Below are 18,914 nucleotides of genomic sequence, written 5' to 3'. Positions count from 1 at the left end.
CAGGTTCCATCCCCAGTGGCATCTCCAGGTAGGACTGGGAACGTCCCTCTTCTGAAACCCCAGAGAGCAGCAGCCAGTCATTGTAGATAATACTGAGCTAGATGGACCAAAGATTTGACTCAGCAAAAGGCAGCTTCTTATGTTCATAGAGAGAGGTTCTTTAATGAAACACGGACTCCTAGAAGAGGTATTAGAAGCCCCTTTAGGCATTCCTCAGAGTTGCCAGTGAACCCAATCAAAGTGTCTCAAAGGGTGGATCTAGCACTTGACTGCCATCCTTCAACACTCTTAAAACCAGTAGCTTTTGCATGCGCACACATGCGCACACACCCTCAGACAGTCACTAAATTGGTCACCTATGGTAAGAATGGCCTCCAGGGAAGCACACAAGAATGCTCCTGTAAATTGGAAAAAAACTAGCTGCGTTCCCTGCCCCCCCTTCAGATGCACTAGTAACCTTTATATGTTCATGTGCAAATCTGCCTTCAGGTAACAAAAATGGCAATGATAATTACGAATGCCAGTAATTCAATGCAGATATGACGAGTCATCAAAAAGACTCTCAACAAAGTTAGTGGGGCTTGTTTTTTAAACAGAAGAACTGTGATAAGAGCACCTAACCTGAGAAATAAAGCAGTTTTAAGTTCTCATTACCACAGTAGTTCAGTGCTATGCAATTCCCATAAGGAGGTCAACTTCCCATGTCACTCATGGGCAATAAAAAACGTTAACCATTTGTAGGGAAGATTATGATAAAGGAAGCCACACTACGTAGCTCAAAAAAGCAAACAAACCCACCACCCAGAAGGAGCATCCTCAGTGGAAATTCTTAATGACTTCTTAAAGCCTTCGATTCTACCAAAGTTATCTCCAACCTTATTTAGGCTGCAGTACTGAATCCCTCATTTCTTCACACTGGGACTGTGCCTGTCCTCATATCAGGTTTAGCAACACTCAGCAATAGTATGCTTTTCTGAATCTTTTACAGAAATAATGCATATACAACTTTGCTCAGGGTCTGATATAAAATACAGGACTTCAGATTCTCAGGTCAACTTTTGAAGAAAACACCTTGTTTTTAAACTCTCATAACTCCACATTTTTTCAAACACCAGCACAAGGCAAAGTTTTGTTTTTGAGACTAATGAGCTTATACACTTTGTATAGCAACCTGCCCCTTCATTATCACAGTATCCAGTCACATCTCTTTTCCGCTCACAATCACCACAACCATGGCCACATCTCATCTTCTACCACCATACAACTACCGGTACCTCCTTCCAAGTTAAATATACAAAATTTAAAAACACAGTAGGAGGGGACCAAGAGGCAAAGCAAGACCGTCACATCTGTCCTCTAGAGCAGAAGGGGTGAATTTATCTCAGCCCAAGGCCACATTCTTTGTGAGCAACCTTTGGGGGGGGGGCTGCATGCCAATGGTGGGTGTGGCCAGGAACAGGCAGTAGGTGGAGCAATAGATGGGGACTCACCTTCGTACAGGAAGTTACATTCCAGCCATTCAAAAGTCAGATGTTTCACCCCTCTATCTAGTCAAGCAAAAGGCATTATTACAGTCTGACACATTTCAAGTCATGAAAAAGGATTTTGAAGAGGGTGAAGAGCAGGGCTGATGAGGTGTGTGGCCTGGGAGGCCTAGAGAACCATGTTTGGCTTGAGATTGTGCAGCCCTGTCCTAAAGATCAACCTACATGCAGACTCACAGCATGTCACATTCGGAAAGCAGATGAGAACCCCAGAGTAAAAAGCTCAAATACGCACATAAATTCATGCAAGTATCATCAGGAGTACATGGAGCAACACTGAGGCAAATCTCCAATATGAAGTCCTGCCCACACTTCAGCATTTGCAATAGTATGACCTCTGGTGTACTCCTTGCCACAGCTCCGTCCACACATCAGATTTCTCCACTTCTTTTGTTATGGTTACCCACATGGGAGCTGCTGCTGCAGCAGCAAAGTTTGGGGCTGTTGTTTCTGAGAAGACCACGAAAAGGGTATGAAGTAAATGGCTGGCTCCTGTGGAAAACAGGATGCTGGATTACATGGACTCGATACCCTACCTTTCCTAAGACAGCTAACAATATCTTATAGTCTAGTACTGGTTGTCTTCCAGTAATCTTTGAGCTGGAGCCAAAACAGCACCACTGATGCACAAGAGAGATAAACACATTCAGTATAACCCTAAGGTTTGCAGATACCCCCAAAATGGTATGGGGAGAAACTCAGAACCACCCAACCAGTTAGTGATTAATTAGAAGGGAAAAACTGACAAATGGGTGGGAGGTGTGATGGAATGAAGTGGCTGGAACACTAAAAAGAATCAACCCACACTGCAACATTTTGTTGTAGGACCTAAAGACTAAGGAAAATAAGACAGCAACTATACACCTCTAACAGCTGACAGAACAGCAGATGATCTATCTGGTTATGTTTTGGTGCTTAGCAAATGGTTGCAGGAAAAGATGAGTTTAAGAAACAATGAAAGATAATTGAAGAGGGTGCCAGGCAGAGCATTTCACAACTTGGGTGTGGTTAAAGATGAGTATCTAGCAAAGTTTTTATGTTCTTACATGAAGAGATTGTCATTAAATGTGACACAATGTTATCCCAGAATGTTCAACAAAATGTATACAAACTGGAGAGTGCGCAGGTGTCTACCATGAAGATGCCAGTGCATACATGTTCAAGGACTCCTGCTGTCCCTTTTAAGACTTAGGCCACCTAGATTAACCAGTTCAATAGCACAGAACACACAAATACCTAATGGATTACTTCCTTTATAAGAACTTGAAATAAAAAACAATGCATACAGGTACACAATGTCTTGCAAATATACCCAGTGAGGTTTACCTGCCCAAATGTTAGAACTATCACCTGCTCACGCAAACCTGTTAGCGACATATGTGTGTTGAAGAAAACCCAACTTATGCACTCTTCATATAAACAACAAAAACCCAATTTGTGTCAAGCGCCCCAGTCTGAGCCACCATACAGTGATCAAGAGAACTAATGGCTGGGTATTTTAAAAAAGCAGCCTGCACAAGTATTGTGCAAACTACTAACAGCCTTTAAAAGTAATAAGGAACACTTTTTCCTAACAAACACAGCAGACTGCACACAAACTGATAAAATAGCATACATCATGGAAGCAGTTGAGTCTAGTACTTTTGAAGAGGTAGCATTTTAGAAATACAGTTCTGCCTTCCATTGTTCCCAGCATGCAGAACTTCAAGGGACTCACTACTCACTCTCAGTGTAACTATTTCTTGAGCGGAACGCAGTTCAACCTAATATTCAGCCCCCTTATTCTCTGCTTTTATCAACTGAACAGCCAGGCTCCCAGAGGTACAGAGAGAGTCATTTCACAAGGTCATTTTGCAAGTCAGGGGCAGAAGTATTTATATGCTACCAATGTCAAGAGAAGAAAAGCAGCTTTGATATAAAGCAGTTGGAGTAGTTTCAGGGGGGCCCCATGCATAGTACTCATGTGTATATCCATACACATTTTAATATTACTGCCTCAAGTAGCACTTGTAACAACTCAAGGGTCACTAGCAGATTTCACAGGTGCAAAGTTATGGAAAACTAGTCTGTGTTTGCATGTCTTCTCTTATTACCATTAACAAATTTGCAGACAAAACTCAGTTAATGAAAATTTGACTCAGAAATGCCTTACTTGAATGATTATCCAGTGGTGAATGGAATAATCAATCACACAGCTTGCCAATGTCTTTCTAGAAACTGTAACTGTGCTGTAGGTGAAATTCCAAGTTCTCCAAGGCTCAGCCCCGCCTGAGATTGTTAGCAGGTATGGCAACACAATTAAAGTTGTGCTGCTGAATTATATGATTGTATCAGCATCAGTAAGAGGAAATATCACATGTATTTATCCCCATAAAGACATTACCTGGAAATTAGTACTCAGTGCTATTTTTTCATTCTTTCTACAATGACTGTTAAGCAGTGCTGCTCAGAGTTAATACGCATGCCTAACTTGGAAAATGGAAATGGACTGCCTTCAAGTCGATCCCGACTTATGGCAACCCTATGAATGGGGTTTTCATGGTAAGCGGTATTCAGAGGGGGTTTACAATCGCCTCCCTCTAAGGCTGAGAGGCAGTGACTGGCCCAAGGTCACCCATTGAGTTTCATGGCTATGTGGGGATTTGAACCCTGGTCTCCCAGGTCGTAGTCCAACACCTTAACCACTACACCACACTGGCTCTCCATGCCTAACTTAGGTTCATTCATTTCAATGGTAGGACCTAGTTGAATATAACCCAATGTTTCTTTCTCCTTTGGGATGAAATTCATCACAGCAGACTGCAAAGAAACAAGTCTGTAGGAGAAGAGGAGATGGGGGAGAGGGCTTCATTTATATGCACTGTGGAGGTATAACCCATACTGTAGTGATCAGCCAGATTCTGTAGCTGATAAAGTTAAGCCTTTTTCTTTGTAGCCATTTGTCTGAAGGTCAGCACACACACAAACATTTATTAGAAACTGAGCTCATACAAAGCCTGCCATCAACAGAGATTCCTGGAGGTGGTTTCACAGACAATTACATGGTGGCAGAAGTTTGCACCAGTCACTTGGCACAGCCCCTTTTAAAGCCTTTTGGGCAATATCTGAAGCTGCCTTGTTTGTGAAATGAAATGGGCATACAGGACACCATTCTAAAGTTTATGCTGCTATTGATTTTCAGATCCATATTCTGAAGCCCACTAGCTATGTTTCTACATGAGTAACTACTCAGAGTATGCTTGACTGAGGACAGGTAATTCTGCAACTATAGTGACTGAATGATCAAATCGCATAATGCAGACACAGGGGAAGAGTTAACCAGCTCCAGGGGAATCAGGAAACAGTGAATCATGCAGAGATGCAACAAGCAGCATTCACCATGAACAAGTATCTTTAGATTCACAGGAGATTCAATTCTTTAGATCAGGGATGGGGAACCTTTTTGGCTCCACCGGCCAGATCCTTATCCAGACCTGCCTTGCAGGCCAAATCTGACAGCTGGGCAGGTTGCCCTTTGTCAATTACATGTCATCACTTGATTGGCAGGCAGGTGCAGGTACCACCTGTCACAATCCTGTTCACTTCCCTTAAGTCTCCACGAGCAGGGACTTAAAAGGGGAGGAGAAGACTTGGAAAAGCCTGCTTCAAGTTTCCCCTCCTCCCTTTTTAAGTCCCAGACTGCAGAGAATTAAAGGGAAATGCAGGGAGACTTGGAAAACACTTTTGCAAGTCCCCTCTTAACTCGCCATTCGTGGAGATTTTAAGGCAACCTCAACACTCTTGAGCAAATAGGAGGGCAGGAGCTGTCTTACAGCCTTTGTGGAAGCCTCTTTGAAGTAGTGCACATGTGCTTCTTCAAATGGCACTTTTTCACAGGGTTTTAATCTCCATTCAACAGGTGAACAGGGATTAGATCCTGCTGCCTTGGTTGCGTGATCTTGTTCCCTGCTAGGAACAGGATCACACAGCCAAGGCAGGATTAAACCGTGACCTCCTCCTGCCCATCAGCTGATCTGGTGGGCGTGGTTTTGGGGAAATGAACTCACGGGCCAAATTGGACTCCTGTGGGGGAGGGGGCTGGAAGCTGGAGGTTTTGCACTTCTGCTTTAGATGATTTTGGCACACAAATGAACCCAGCATATAGGGTGGGATTTAACTGTTTAAGAAAGATGTGGGCAACCTTTGATTCTTCAGATGTTACTGAACTACAGCACCCATTAGCCCCAACATGCATGTCCAATGGCCACGGATTATGGTAGTTGTAGTTCAGCAACAACTGGAGAACCAAAGGTTCTCCACACGTGGTTTAAGGCAGCCTTTCCCAACTAGTGGGCCACCAGATGTTGTTGGACCACAACTCCCATCAGCCTCAGCCAGCATTGCCAATGGTCAGGAAAGATGAGAATTGTGGTCCAACAACATCTGGTGGCCCTCTAGTTGGGAAATGCTGGTTTAAGGGCAAGTAAACACTTTGGGAAAGGCACATGTGTGTTCAGTACGGGGGCAGCTGCCATTGTATCTGATGGCTCTACCTGATTACCCCTTCTCACCCATACAGATGTACTTCTTGAATACAAGCTTAAGGCTTCAACACTTCTGGGTCTCTACACCACATAAAAGGTGCTTGGGATTCCTTTTTACCAAACAGCAGGCCAGAGGCACTATTAGATAGAGCTGGAAAAGATGCAGAAAACAAAAATCATCAAGGAGATGCAGAAACTCCCCTATGGAGGAAAGGTTATAACTTCTGGATCTTGTTAAGCTTAGGGAAAAAAGGTGGGTGGGGGTTGGGAGATACGATAGAGGCGTATAAAATTATGCATGGTGTGGAGAAAATGGATAGAGGATTTTTTTCTCATAATACTACAACTGCGTCTACGGGCAGAACTCGCCCCTGCAGAGGGAGGCCAGTGTGCTGGTGCTGCCAGAGAGGCCCAATTTTGTCAACCCCTGCAACCCCCTCACCAACTTCAGTGTCCCGGCCGTCGCCGCCACCAGTACACCGTGGCTCGGCCACATCCAGCGGGGCGGCGGCTGCACCTTCTCCGAGAAGATCAACGTGGCTGCCGCCACCATTTACAACCACGGCGGCGGGATGGGGAACGACATCCAGGCCATGACCCACCTTGCTTCTGCGGGATTGGCTGGTGCTGGGGAAAGCTTACTCGTATTTTACCATCAGAGAAGCTGATTAGAAGTTCAATTGAAGGTGTCAGGCTTGCAAGTATAGAAGGAAAGAGAGAGAACCAACCCACAGCTTTGTTGGGGTAGCCTGAGATGTTTCTACCACTCCAGGCACCTGCACCACATTGGAAGTTTTGTAATCGCTGTTTTTTAATAATGTTATTTGTTATTTATATTGTAAATTGTATTGTTTTATGGATGTATTCCTGTATTTGTGTTTTTCTTGTAAGCTGCCTTGAGGGCCTTTTGGCCATAAGGCGGGGTATAAATAAATAATAACTTAAGTCCACCCAGTTACAGGACAGACAAAAGGGCAGATTTATTCTCACAGCACCTAGTTTAAACTGTGGAATTTGCTACCACAAGATGTAGTGATGGCCATCACCTTGGAGAGATTTAAAAGGAGATTAGACAAATTCATGAAGGATAAGACCATCAGTATTTACTAGTCATTACAGTTATTTAGCTCCAGTATCAGAGGCCATTTGCCTTGAGTACCAGAGGCTGGTGATGACAAGTGAGAGAATACCATTTCCCTCATGTGATGCCTCTGTACTTCGCCACTGTGAGCACATAATGCTGGACCAGACAGGCCTTTCTCCCATCCAGCAGGATTCTTCTTATGCCTGCTTGCTCTGTCCATTATCAAACAGCAGCAGGTAGCCATCACCAAAACATGCGATTTGCCCTATCCTTCCTTTTATGCAACCATCTATTCAAGTTGGTAGTTTTGCAATGTAAGCAAAAGATGAAAAAGAAAGTCAGATTCAGAAAGTTTGGCATAAATATAATAAGATGTATTTAAGAAGCTTCTGAAATCTAACCAAGTGTGCAACAACACATTATCTAGTGAAAGCAGGAAAGATTCTTTCTGATCTATCACATTGCTGTGAACCATTACTCTGGGGACCATGCCGTGTTTTTTTTTTTTTTAAGCACTGTTTTAAAGGTAAAGAAGCCTGCTGCTATAAAGAGTGTAAAATCCTGAGCAAAGTTGTGCAAGATAATCACTTTACATAAAGAGCAAGTTTGAGTTTGTTACCAAGCTTGAATTATTATTGACTAATGCAGGAGCAACACATTAGAGATTAAATCAAGATAGAGTATGATGAGCCCACATTTTAGCTTACAGTTAGACAGACGTGTACACAGCTTATAAAGGTAGTCTTATTTATGAATTTATCCATTTTACAACTTGGTAAAAATGGTACTTCCCTGTGGTTCATTCCAGTTCCATTCAGCAAGCTCAAGCAAGTTCTTTGGGAGGAGGGAGGGCTTTCATGACACACCAGATGACAGCCCCCCCTTTTAAAGGAACACAACATCTTTTCAACTAATATATTCTTACAAAAGGGCAGCAGATAGTACAAATAGCAAACAACTTCTAGGTGGCAATGGTCTCCTACTAAAGACAGACTATGGGACCAAACATAAAATACAATGTCATTTGATGCAACTGCACCCAAGGCAGCATACACCAAGATGAAAGTGACACACAGGAGTTCAACATTCCCAACTAAATATTTCTGAATTTAGCTATTCAGCCCTTCAAGGAACTCCATCAATTAAGATATCCTTCTAAAACCAACTGGACAGAACAATCCTCCTTCCTTACCTCATGCTATAGGCTCCAGCGCCCAGCTCTTGGCCAATACCCGAGAGGCTGGCATCGAAATCCTGAACCAGGCCCGACTCGATGACTTCATCCGCTAGAGGTAGCTTCAGAGCCCAAGCCATGTTTGTACTGCACCTCAGGAGCTTACTAGCTGCAGGCAGAGAGATAACTTCTCCAGACCGTTCAAATGCACACTAAGATGCCCCTGGCAGGTTTTCAGACACCATGCCTATCCCAGAGCCACCCCTTTAAAGCAACACTGGCCACGTGGAGGAAAACCACAAATGCCAAGTACCCATCCTCTTCCAGCGGGTGCAGCCTTCTTAGGCACCCCACCACATTTGTAAACAAAAGCCTGCCACTTCAGACAACCCTCCTCCTGCACACCCTGTGCCTCTTCTGGCAAAGGGACTGCAAGGAATTTTTCTCAGGGACCCAGACAGCCTTCAGCGAGTGCATGTGTGAATGGGGAGACGAGACCTTCGGACCCAACTCAACCTCCGCAGGGACCCAACCCTAACAGGGGACTGTGAGCACCCCCAAAAGCCCCAAAGCAACCCAAACCGACTGAGTTTTCCCCAACCACCCTCGCTGTGGTGGGGCAAAACCACCCTCTTTCTTCTTCTACTGTCCTCACAACAGTCCCCCTCAAAAGAGCCACCAGCCGAGGACTGCGGCTCTTCCACGGAGAATCCCACACGTGGGGCCAACACGCCCTCCTCCCAATGCCTAGGCAGGCAATCCGCCTCCGGAGGGTGAAAAGCCAAGGCTGCACACCCCGCAGCTACCTCGGCAACTAGAGCCACCAATCAGCAGAGGCTCCGGAACGGAGGCTCTCCTCAGCCCCAGGCAGAGTCGAGCCGAACCACCCACGCTTTACCAGCGGCAGCAGCGGCCACAACTGCTCACCCGCCCCTCAGGTCCCTATGCACGCATTCAACACTCCCTCCCAGCCACTAAGGCAGAGTCTGCCAGGCCACGCTCTTCGGAGACCCGGGAGCGCCAAGTACACTAGACACCCTCGCCCTCCCAGCCCCGAGGCCTGCTCAACATGGAGGCGGCAAACGCGAAAAAGCGAGAGAGAAAGAGAGAACTCTGTTTCATGCAGCAGCAGCCGGGTCGGGCAAGCGCCCCACCCGTACCCCTGGTCCTCAGAGCCAATCGAGGCTCTCTTTCCAGCCCACTCTTCCACTCGACCAATTGGATTGCGAGAATGGAGCATCATCCTTTGCACCACAGGCTGAGGCTGAGACTGCGGGGCGGGGTAAACGAAAGGGGCGGAGCCTTAAGGGGATTGTTGGCGGCTGGCGCAAAAGCGTGGGTAAAGTTCGGTTTATTTTAGGTTGTTCGCAAAGGTGTGTTAAATCCGCACCGGCGCAACTCTTGTTCGCACCGCTTTTTAACGCTGCAGCAGTAATAGGGGAACTCCGTGAAGCCCAAACTTGTAGTGACCGATGTAGAGTGATGGGGATGTGTACTGGCCAAATCTAGGCAGGCTTGCTCAGAAGAAATCCCCAAAGTGTTCAGTGGGAATTTACTCCCAGGTAAACCATAATCCGAATCCCACTTATATGAGAGTAAGCTCCATTAAATTCAATGGGATTTACCTCTGTGTAGACCTAGTCAGAAATGCCTTGTTAAACTATTTGGGGAGTGCGTGTACATCATTTACAAACAGATGAGCATATGCATTATTACTCAAAAGTAAGACCAACTGATTCCAGCCTTATACTGAAGGCACCCTAACTCAAGTCCCATTGAAATCGCCAACACCACAGCTTCTTAGTAAGAGTGGTCAAAAAAGTTGGTCTGTTTGTTCACAAATTCATTGTTAAGAACATAAGAGGAGCCTGCTGGATCAGGCCAATGGCCCATGTAGTCCAGCATTCTCTTCTCACAGTGGCCATCCACAAGCAGGACCTGAGTGCAAGGGCACTCTCCCCTCCTGCGGTTTCCAGCAACTGTTATTTGGAAGCAGTATCACCTCCAACTATGGAGGCAGAACATAGCCACCATGGCCGGTAGTCACTGATAACCCTATCTTCCATGAATGTGTCTAATCCTCTTTTAAAGGCAGCCAAGTTGATGGCTATTACTGCCCCATTTGGGAGTGAATTCCATACTTTAACTTTACTCTGTGTGAAGAATCACTTTTCTTTTGTCTGTCCTCAGTCTTCCATCATTCAGCTTCATTGGATGTCCACGAGTTCTAGTGTTAGGAAAGAGGGAGAAATACTTTTCTCTGCCCACTTTCTCCATGCCATGAATAATTTTATACACTTCTATCATGATGCCTCTGACTCGCCTTTTCTCTAAACTATAAAGCCCCAGATACTGCAAGTTGGTCTATCCCCTTGAACATTTTGGTTGCCCTTTTCTGAATCTTTTCCAGCTGTACAACATCCTTTCTGAGGTGAGGCGACCAGAACTGTACACAGCATTCCAAATGCAGCTGCACCATAGATAAGTATAAAGGTATTAGGATATTGGCATTTTTATTTCCAATACATTTCCTAATGATCCCCATCATGGAATCTGCCTTTTTCCCAGCCACCCCAACACTGGGTCGACATCTTCATTGACCATCTTCAAGGTCTTGTTCCTGCTCAATCATTGCCAGTTCAGATTCCATGGGTGTATATATGAAATTAAAAATGTTTTGCTCCAATATGCAAAACTTTACACTTGTTTACATTGAACTGTATTCGCCATTTTGTGACCCATTCGCTCAGTGGGGAGCGGTCCTTTGGGAGCTCTTCGCAATCCCTTTTTGCTTTAACAACCCTGAACAATTTACTATCATCAGCAAACATGGCCACCTCATTGCTCACCCCTAACTCTAGATTATTTGTGAACAAGTTAAAAAGTACAGGTCCCAATACCAATCCTTGGGGGACTCCACTTTTTACAGCCCTCCATTGGGAGAACTGTCCATTTATACCTACTCTCTGCTTTCTGTTTCATAGACAGTTCCTGATCAACAAGAGGATCTCTCTTATTCCATGATTGCTAAGCTTACTCAGGAGTCTTTGGTGAGGTACCTTGTCAAAAGCTTTTTGAAAGTCCAAGTATGCCTTGTCCACCAGATCACCATTATAACTATGCTTGTTGACACTCTCAAAGAACTCTTAATAGGTTAGTGAGACAGGACTTACCCTTGCAGAAGCAGAAGCCATGCTGGGATATTTTATCTTTAACAACACTTTCTACTAGTTCTGAGATAAGTTCTACTACAGGCTTTAAGCTTACTGGCCTGTAATTTCCAGGATCCTCCCCTGGATCTCTTTTTAAAGGGGCCACTCCTGTCATCAGGTATGGAGGCGGATTTGAGGGACAAGTTACATATTTTTGTCAGAAGATCAGTAATTTCACATTTGAGTTCTTTGAGAACTCTTGGGTGGATGCCATCTGGACCCGGTGATTTGTCAGTTTTTATTTTATCTATTAAGCCTAGAACTTTATCTCTCGTCACCACTATTTGCCTCAGTTCCTCAAACTCCCTGCAAAAGTTAGCTCAGGCACAGGGATCTCCCTTATATCCTCCACTGTGAAGACTAATGCAAAGAATTCATTTAGCTTCTTTGCAGTCTCCTTATCCTGCTTTTTGTTGTTATTTGCCTTCAAGTCAATCACGACTTATGGCGACCCTATGAATCAGCGACCTCCAATAGCATCTGTTGTGAACCACCCTGTTCAGATCTTGTAAGTTCAGGTCTGTGGTTTCCTTTATGGACTCACACCTTTGATTCCCTTATCATCCAAGGGTCTAACCGCTTCCCTAGACAGTCTCCTGCTCTGAACATATTTAAAATTTAAAATTCTTTTTAGCATCCCTTATTGTCTTCTTGCATTTCTTTTGCCAGACTGTATGTTCCTTTTTATTCCCTTTACTCTGTCAAGACTTCCATTTTTTGAAGAAAGCCTTCTTGCCTCTAATAGCTTCTTTGACTCTGCTCACTAACCACACCGGCATCCTCTTAGCCCTGGTGGTATCTTTCCTGATTTGTGGTGTAGGCTGCCATTGAGCATTTAATGTTGTGTTTTTAAACATCTCTCAAGAATTTTGGAGTGATTTAACCCTCTGGACTTTGCCTTTCAACTTTCTTTTTACCAATTCCCTTATTTTTCGGAAGTTTCCTCTTTTGAAGTCAAATGTGACCGTGTTGGATTTTCTTGGCAATTGGCCATTTACATGTATGTTTAATTTAATAGCACTATGGTCACTGCTCCCAAACTGGGTCGCCTCCTCTCTGGTCGGTTCGATGACCGTTCTAGGGCACAGTCATTCAGGGTAGCTAGAAATGTTGTCTCTTTGTCATGACTGGAGCACATATGTAGCCAGTCCATGTCAGGGTAGTTGAAGTCACCCATTCTGTGGAAGAGAGTCTGCCTCTTTTGGGGTTTCTAGCTTGCTGTATTCAATGCCCTTTTTTACCTAGAGAGCAACACCACCTCCAATATGTGCTTCCTTGTTCTTCCGATATAGTTTATATCCAAGGATAACTGTGTCCCACTGGTTTTCTCCATTTCACCATGTTTCTGTTATGCTCACTATATCAGTGTTGTCCTCTAAGGCCAAGCACTCCAGTTCTCCCATCTTAGCTCAGAGGCTTCTAGCATTAGCGTATAAACACTTGTATACAATGTCTATCTTCAAGTGTCTTTGGCAGTTTTGGTTTGGATATCATTGGGCTACCCATTGACCCCACTGGCTAATGCTGATGGGAACTGGAGTCCAACAACATCTGGAAAGCCACAGTTTCCCCACCCATACTTGACTAGTTGCGCTGATGATCCAACTCAATATAAGGGAGTTTCCTATATTCACATGAGTGTTGATGCTGTAGATGGACGGTGACTGATTAATGCACATGTGCAGGAGCCCCCTGGAAGGAGTTTCTTGGGGAAGGGTCAATGATAAAGCATCTGCCTTGCATACAGAAGGTCCCGGGTTCAATCCCTAATGGCATCTCCAGGTTTGCCTGGGACAGACTCTTGCCTGAAACCCTGGAGAGCTGCTGCCACTCAGTGTAGACAATAGTGAGCCCGATGGAACAGACTCAGTAGAAGCCAGCATCCTATGTCCCTCTCCTTCACTGGAGGTATTTGAGGCTGGGCATCCATATGTCAGGGATGCTGTAGTTGCATCCTGCATTGCAAATCTGACACTGAGCAGAACGTTGGAACTCTATGGATACTTTTAACTCCTTCTACAATCATATCCTTGTGTCTGCTCCTGCTCTTTTGGTAACCTTGGCATTAACTACTTTGCTTTTCTTATGCATGTCCATTGCAATTTAATTAAAACTGGCTTCCCTCCATAATGCATTTTATCCTAAAATAATAATAAAAAGTTTGTCTGTCTCTTTTATGTTTGCAGAGAGTACAGGAGATATATGTTAAGCTACAGATGTATGACATACAATAAAGAATGTTATTTCTTTAAATAACTACCTCCCTACAAGATTTGGAATTTACTCGCTGTTCTTTAGAAGTGTATTAACTGAAAACAAGCTCCCATTGACACTTCATTCTCACAAAGAACAGATGAGACAGTAAACCATGGTCTGCACTGGGTGATGAACTGAGGCTAAACTAGACAGTATGTGAAGGCCATGATTTGCATAAGGGGTAGAGTACGCCAGTATCGATTATTGCACAATGCTGCCACCTACTGACTGTAGTTACTTTCGCTTCATGTTCCACATTGGATGACAAGGTCAAAAAAAACTACAATGTGTTAAGAAGGACAAATTCATTAAATACTGAGATTCAGCTGAAGTTTCCAAAAGCACTGATTCAAGAGTGGTAAAAATGTAGCACTCATGTTCCTCAGCGTTTCTTCAGTTACAAGGACAACATTGTGCTTTGCAAAGACGTGATCATGCCCCATCCCTCACCCTATGTAGAGCATAGCTATTAAGTTCTACATCAGATGTATGCAAGCCCCTGGACATGCCAGATCTAAGACCATATTCACACCAGACATTTATTCCACTGTTATTCCCCTTTAAACAGTCATGGTTTCCCCTAAAGAATCCTGGGAAGGGTAGTTTGTGAAGGGTAGTAAGAGTTTTTAGGAGACCTCTATTTCCTACACAGAACTACCATTGTCAGAGTTCTCTGGGAAGAGGGATTGATTGTTAAACCACTCTGGCAGTTGTAGCTCTGTGAAGAGAATAGGAATCTCCTAACAACTCTCAGCACCCTTCACAACTACCTTTCCCAGGATCATTTGGGTGAAGCCATGACTGTTTAGAGTGGAATAATAGTGGAATAAATGTCTGGTGTAAATGTGGCCTAATACAGTCATGGCAACAGTAAAGCAGAACATATAGCATAAGAACTCCCTTGCTCCATCAGACCAAAGAGTCAGCATTCAGGCCTACCAGAAGTCTCTGGGAAGTTTGCAAGCTAGGAATGTTAGTGACACGTTTTCCCGCCTGTATGCCTACAGCAGCTGCTATTCAGAAGCAGTGCCTGCTCCAGATTTTGGAAGGCTCTTGGGGAAGGTACACACAGTGGGCACCCTTCCTGAATTACTCCCCCCCTTCCTCTCCTTCAGGGGAGGAAATAAACAAGCAAGAGTTGAAAATAAAAGGAAAGGGGGGGAAATGCTCACAGCTTCATCAAGTGCATTGCCTAACTTTATGGTGCTAATATGGAAAACACACAGACCCTTTGAGCAACATTGTTCCTCTCACTGCCTTAACAGGACACTAAGCCCCACTGGATCAGGGGGTGGGTAACTAATGGCATCCAAACCAGGTTCTGAAGCTGCACTGGATGATCCTGTCACCTCAGCCCAGCAGAAGAAATCTACAAACACATCACTTGTTGAATTAAGAACCATGGGCTTTAATAAAGACGCACATCAGAATGGACATCCACAGATAGATGCTGTCTGTCCACATCCTATTGCAGCAGGGCCAGTCCTTCAGATTGTTTGAATTGTAGCTCCAAGGCCAAAGGTTTTTAAATTGTTTTTTTTAAAAAATGTGTTTTTAAATTTGTATATTTGTTTTTAATATTTTTAATTGTTGTTTTTAATGTTTTTAATTGTTTTAAGTGTTGCCCGTACCATGGTCTGCGAAAAAGACCAATAATTGGGTGTTAGAACAAATTAAACCAGAACTGTCACTAGAAGCTGAGGCTATCATACTTTGGACACATACTGAGAAGACCTACTAGAAAAGACCATAATGCTTGGAAAAACAGAAAGGAGTAGAAAAAGAGGAAGGCCAAACAAGAGATGGATTGATTCCATAAAGGAAGCCACAGACCTGAACTTACAAGATCTGAACAGGGTGGTTCATGACAGATGCTCTTGGAGGTCGCCGATTCATAGGGTCACCATAAGTCACAGTCAACTTGGAGGCACATAGCAACAACAATTGTTGTGAACCGCCCAGAGAGCTTCGGCTATGGGGCAGTATATAAATGTAATAAATAAATAAATGGCCAGGCTGGATGCTGCTGATGGGAGTTGTGCAAAACTGTTGATGGAAGTTTTTAGTGACTATGAGAGCAGTTGATCAGCACTGTCCACAGCTGGTTTCTGCATGAGTGTTGCAGAACTATTACCCCAGCTTCCCATTCCTGTCCCAGCTCAACTCTGGAGAGGAGGAATAAGTGTGTTTGGACCCAAGTGCCTCCAAAGCAGTCCCACTGCTCAGGGAACATGACACCTGCCTTCACTCTCAATTTACCTTCTGCAGCTGATACAGTTGGTTTTGCTTCTGCCCACCAACTACCTGGGTTGGCAGGTTCTAGATGGAAAGAGTACAGGGCACAAACTAAGCATGCTTTAGAAGACAAAGCAGACTGGAGGGAGCATGAAGAACAAACTGGAAGCAAGTTCCATGGTATGATGGGAGTAATGGGTCAGTTACATGTTACGTTAATCGCATGGATGGCCCTTCAGTGGCCTTAAGGTAATTTTGGACTACACCTGCTGTCAGCCCCTCTGATTGGAGCTGTAGTCCAAAACATCTGGAGGGCATCAGGTTGGTGATAGCTGCTTTAGCAAATAGGGAGGTAGGGAACTTTAAACCTTTGTGCCCCGCTGCAGTTCCGATCTGGATCATGACTGCTACTTGCATAGGGGAAAGCTCCCACTGAAGCTTCAACAGAGGGTTGGCAAATGTGAGGCCTATGGGCCAATGCCACTTCCAGTGGCCCACCAGCCCCGTCAAAATAAGGGTGAGCAAAGCTCTCTTCATACCTTGGAATAGGGCCTCTTCTCCTTCCATTACAGCAAGTTCTCAGACATTCAGGGAATTGGACGGAGCGCTAAAGACCTTCTTGCAATGGCAGCATAAAAATATTTTAAATACATAAATAAAATTAAACTACTTTTGTCTTCCAGAACTAAGTTTGGTAGTGCCTCCTTATGTAACCTAGCATATATTGCATTCCTTCCTTCACTGTTTAAGAACAATAACATTCAACAACTGCTTTGCTAGATCAGACCATTGAATCCTGTTTCCAACAGTGGACAGCCCTATGCCTCTGAGAAGACCACAAGCAAGGTATGGGGGTGATGATTCTCATCTGTCCTGCGTCTCCAGCATCCTGTATTCTTTTTTTTTTTTAATAATTTTTATTCAAATTTTTCAAAAGACAAACAAAACAAAGTCAAAAAACATAACAATACAACAAAAAAATAAAAATAAAATAGTTGACTTCCGATTTGTCGCAGATCAGCTATAAGTATATAATATACATCAAACCTGTCCCTTAATGTATACATACAGGATCACTTTTCTCCATAGGCTGTCTTAGTTAATCGTCAAATCCCAATATCATCATTTTATTTTGATCTTTCAACAAAAAGTCTAAGAGAGGCTTCCATTCCTTAAGAAATGTATCTGTCGATTTTTCTCTAAGTAGACATGTCAATTTATCCATTTCTACTAAGTCCATTAATTTCAATAGCCATTCTTCCGTTGTTGGTGTTGATTTCATTTTCCACTTTTGTGCATATAATAATCTTGCTGCCGTAATCATATATAATATTATTCTTCCATATTTCTTTTCTATTTGTTTATCCATAAAACCCAATAAAAAAAATTCTGGTTTTGACTGAATATTTATCTTTAGAATTTTTTGCATCTTCCTACCTATCTGTGCCCAAAATGATTTTGCCTTTTTACACAGCCACCACATATGATAAAATGATCCTTCTTGTTGTTTACATTTCCAACAAACATTAGAAACATTACTATACATTTTTGACAACTTTTCTGGAGTCATGTACCAACGGTACATCATTTTATAGAAATTTTCTTTAAGATTATAGCATAGTGTAAATCTCAAGCCTTTTTTCCACATATTTTCCCATTGATCCATTTGTATGTTATAACCAAAATTTTTTGCCCACTTTACCATACCTTTTACTTGTTCTTTCTCCATATCCATTTTCAGTAAGAGTTTATACATTTTCGCAATTATATTTTCATCATTTGTACACAATCCTATTTCAAAATCAGATTTACTTATTTCAAACCCATACATTTTCTTGTCCATTTTATATCTTTCTAACAATTGTAAATAGGCAAACCATTGAAAACTATATCCTTCCTTTGTCAGTTGTTCTCTCTCTTTCATTATATATTCTCCATGTACATTTTCTAATAGTTTTTGATAAGTTAACCATTTCTCTTTTCCAGCCATTTCTCTTCTGTAAAACGCTTCTTGACTTGAGACACATAATGGTATTTTCGAATAAAACCTTGGTTTATATCTATTCCATATTTTCAACAGAGGACGTCTTATAAAATGATTGTTAAAGTCTACATTTACTTTTACTTTGTCATACCATAGATATCCATGCCATCCCCACTTCAAATTATGGCCCTCCAAATCCAATAGTCTTTTATTCCTCAATAAGATCCATTCCTTTATCCAGACTAGACAGCAGGCAGCAAAATAAAGTCTCAGATTTGGTAATCCCAGTCCTCCTCTTTCTTTGGCATCTTGTAGTAGTTTAAATTTAACTCTTGGTTTTTTTCCTTGCCATACAAATTTAGAGATATCTTTTTGCCATTGTTTAAAAGGTAAATCAGAGGATATTACAGGTATTGTTTGAAACAAAAACATCATTCTCGGTAATACATTCATTTTTATCACAGATATTCTACCCATTAATGACAATTGTAGTTTATCCCATTTTAGCAAATCTTTCTTAATCTCTGTCCATAATTTTTCATAATTATTATGAAACAACTTTGAATTTTTATTTGTCATAATGATACCTAAATATTTCAACTTTTTCTCTATTGTAAAATCTGTCTTGTCCATTAACTCTTTCTGTTCCCCTAAAGTTAATTTTTTCACCAATATCTTTGTTTTTTGATTGTTGATCTTAAATCCAGCATCCTGTATTCAGGTGTATACCTGCTGTGTAAATGTAATCTCTGTACAGCTACCATAGTTAACAGACATTTATAGACCTGTTCCCTACTTATTTGTCCCATAGCATACAAGGATAACACCAGGCTAAAGCTAGCAAGGTCTCTAGACAGTGCCTGGATGGATGACCTCTTAGGAACTGCATCAATGCTATCTTG

General features: G+C 42.9%; 1 protein-coding gene across 1 annotated transcript in view; it reads right to left on the bottom strand.

Annotated features, from left to right (window-relative positions):
• TFCP2 (transcription factor CP2) overlaps window positions 1-9,505 on the bottom strand; it is a 43,705-nt gene extending 34,200 nt beyond the window's left edge. The window contains exon 1 of the mRNA XM_061614961.1: window positions 8,344-9,505. Coding sequence (XP_061470945.1) covers window positions 8,344-8,465 — 122 coding nt within the window. The 5' untranslated portion in view covers window positions 8,466-9,505. The remainder of the gene's footprint in view (window positions 1-8,343) is intronic.
• Window positions 9,506-18,914: the final 9,409 nt, after the last annotated feature.

Source organism: Rhineura floridana, chromosome 3 (genome assembly GCF_030035675.1).
Source record: "Rhineura floridana isolate rRhiFlo1 chromosome 3, rRhiFlo1.hap2, whole genome shotgun sequence".
NCBI lineage: Eukaryota > Metazoa > Chordata > Lepidosauria > Squamata > Rhineuridae > Rhineura > Rhineura floridana.
This window is presented reverse-complemented; position numbering and strand designations above follow the sequence as displayed.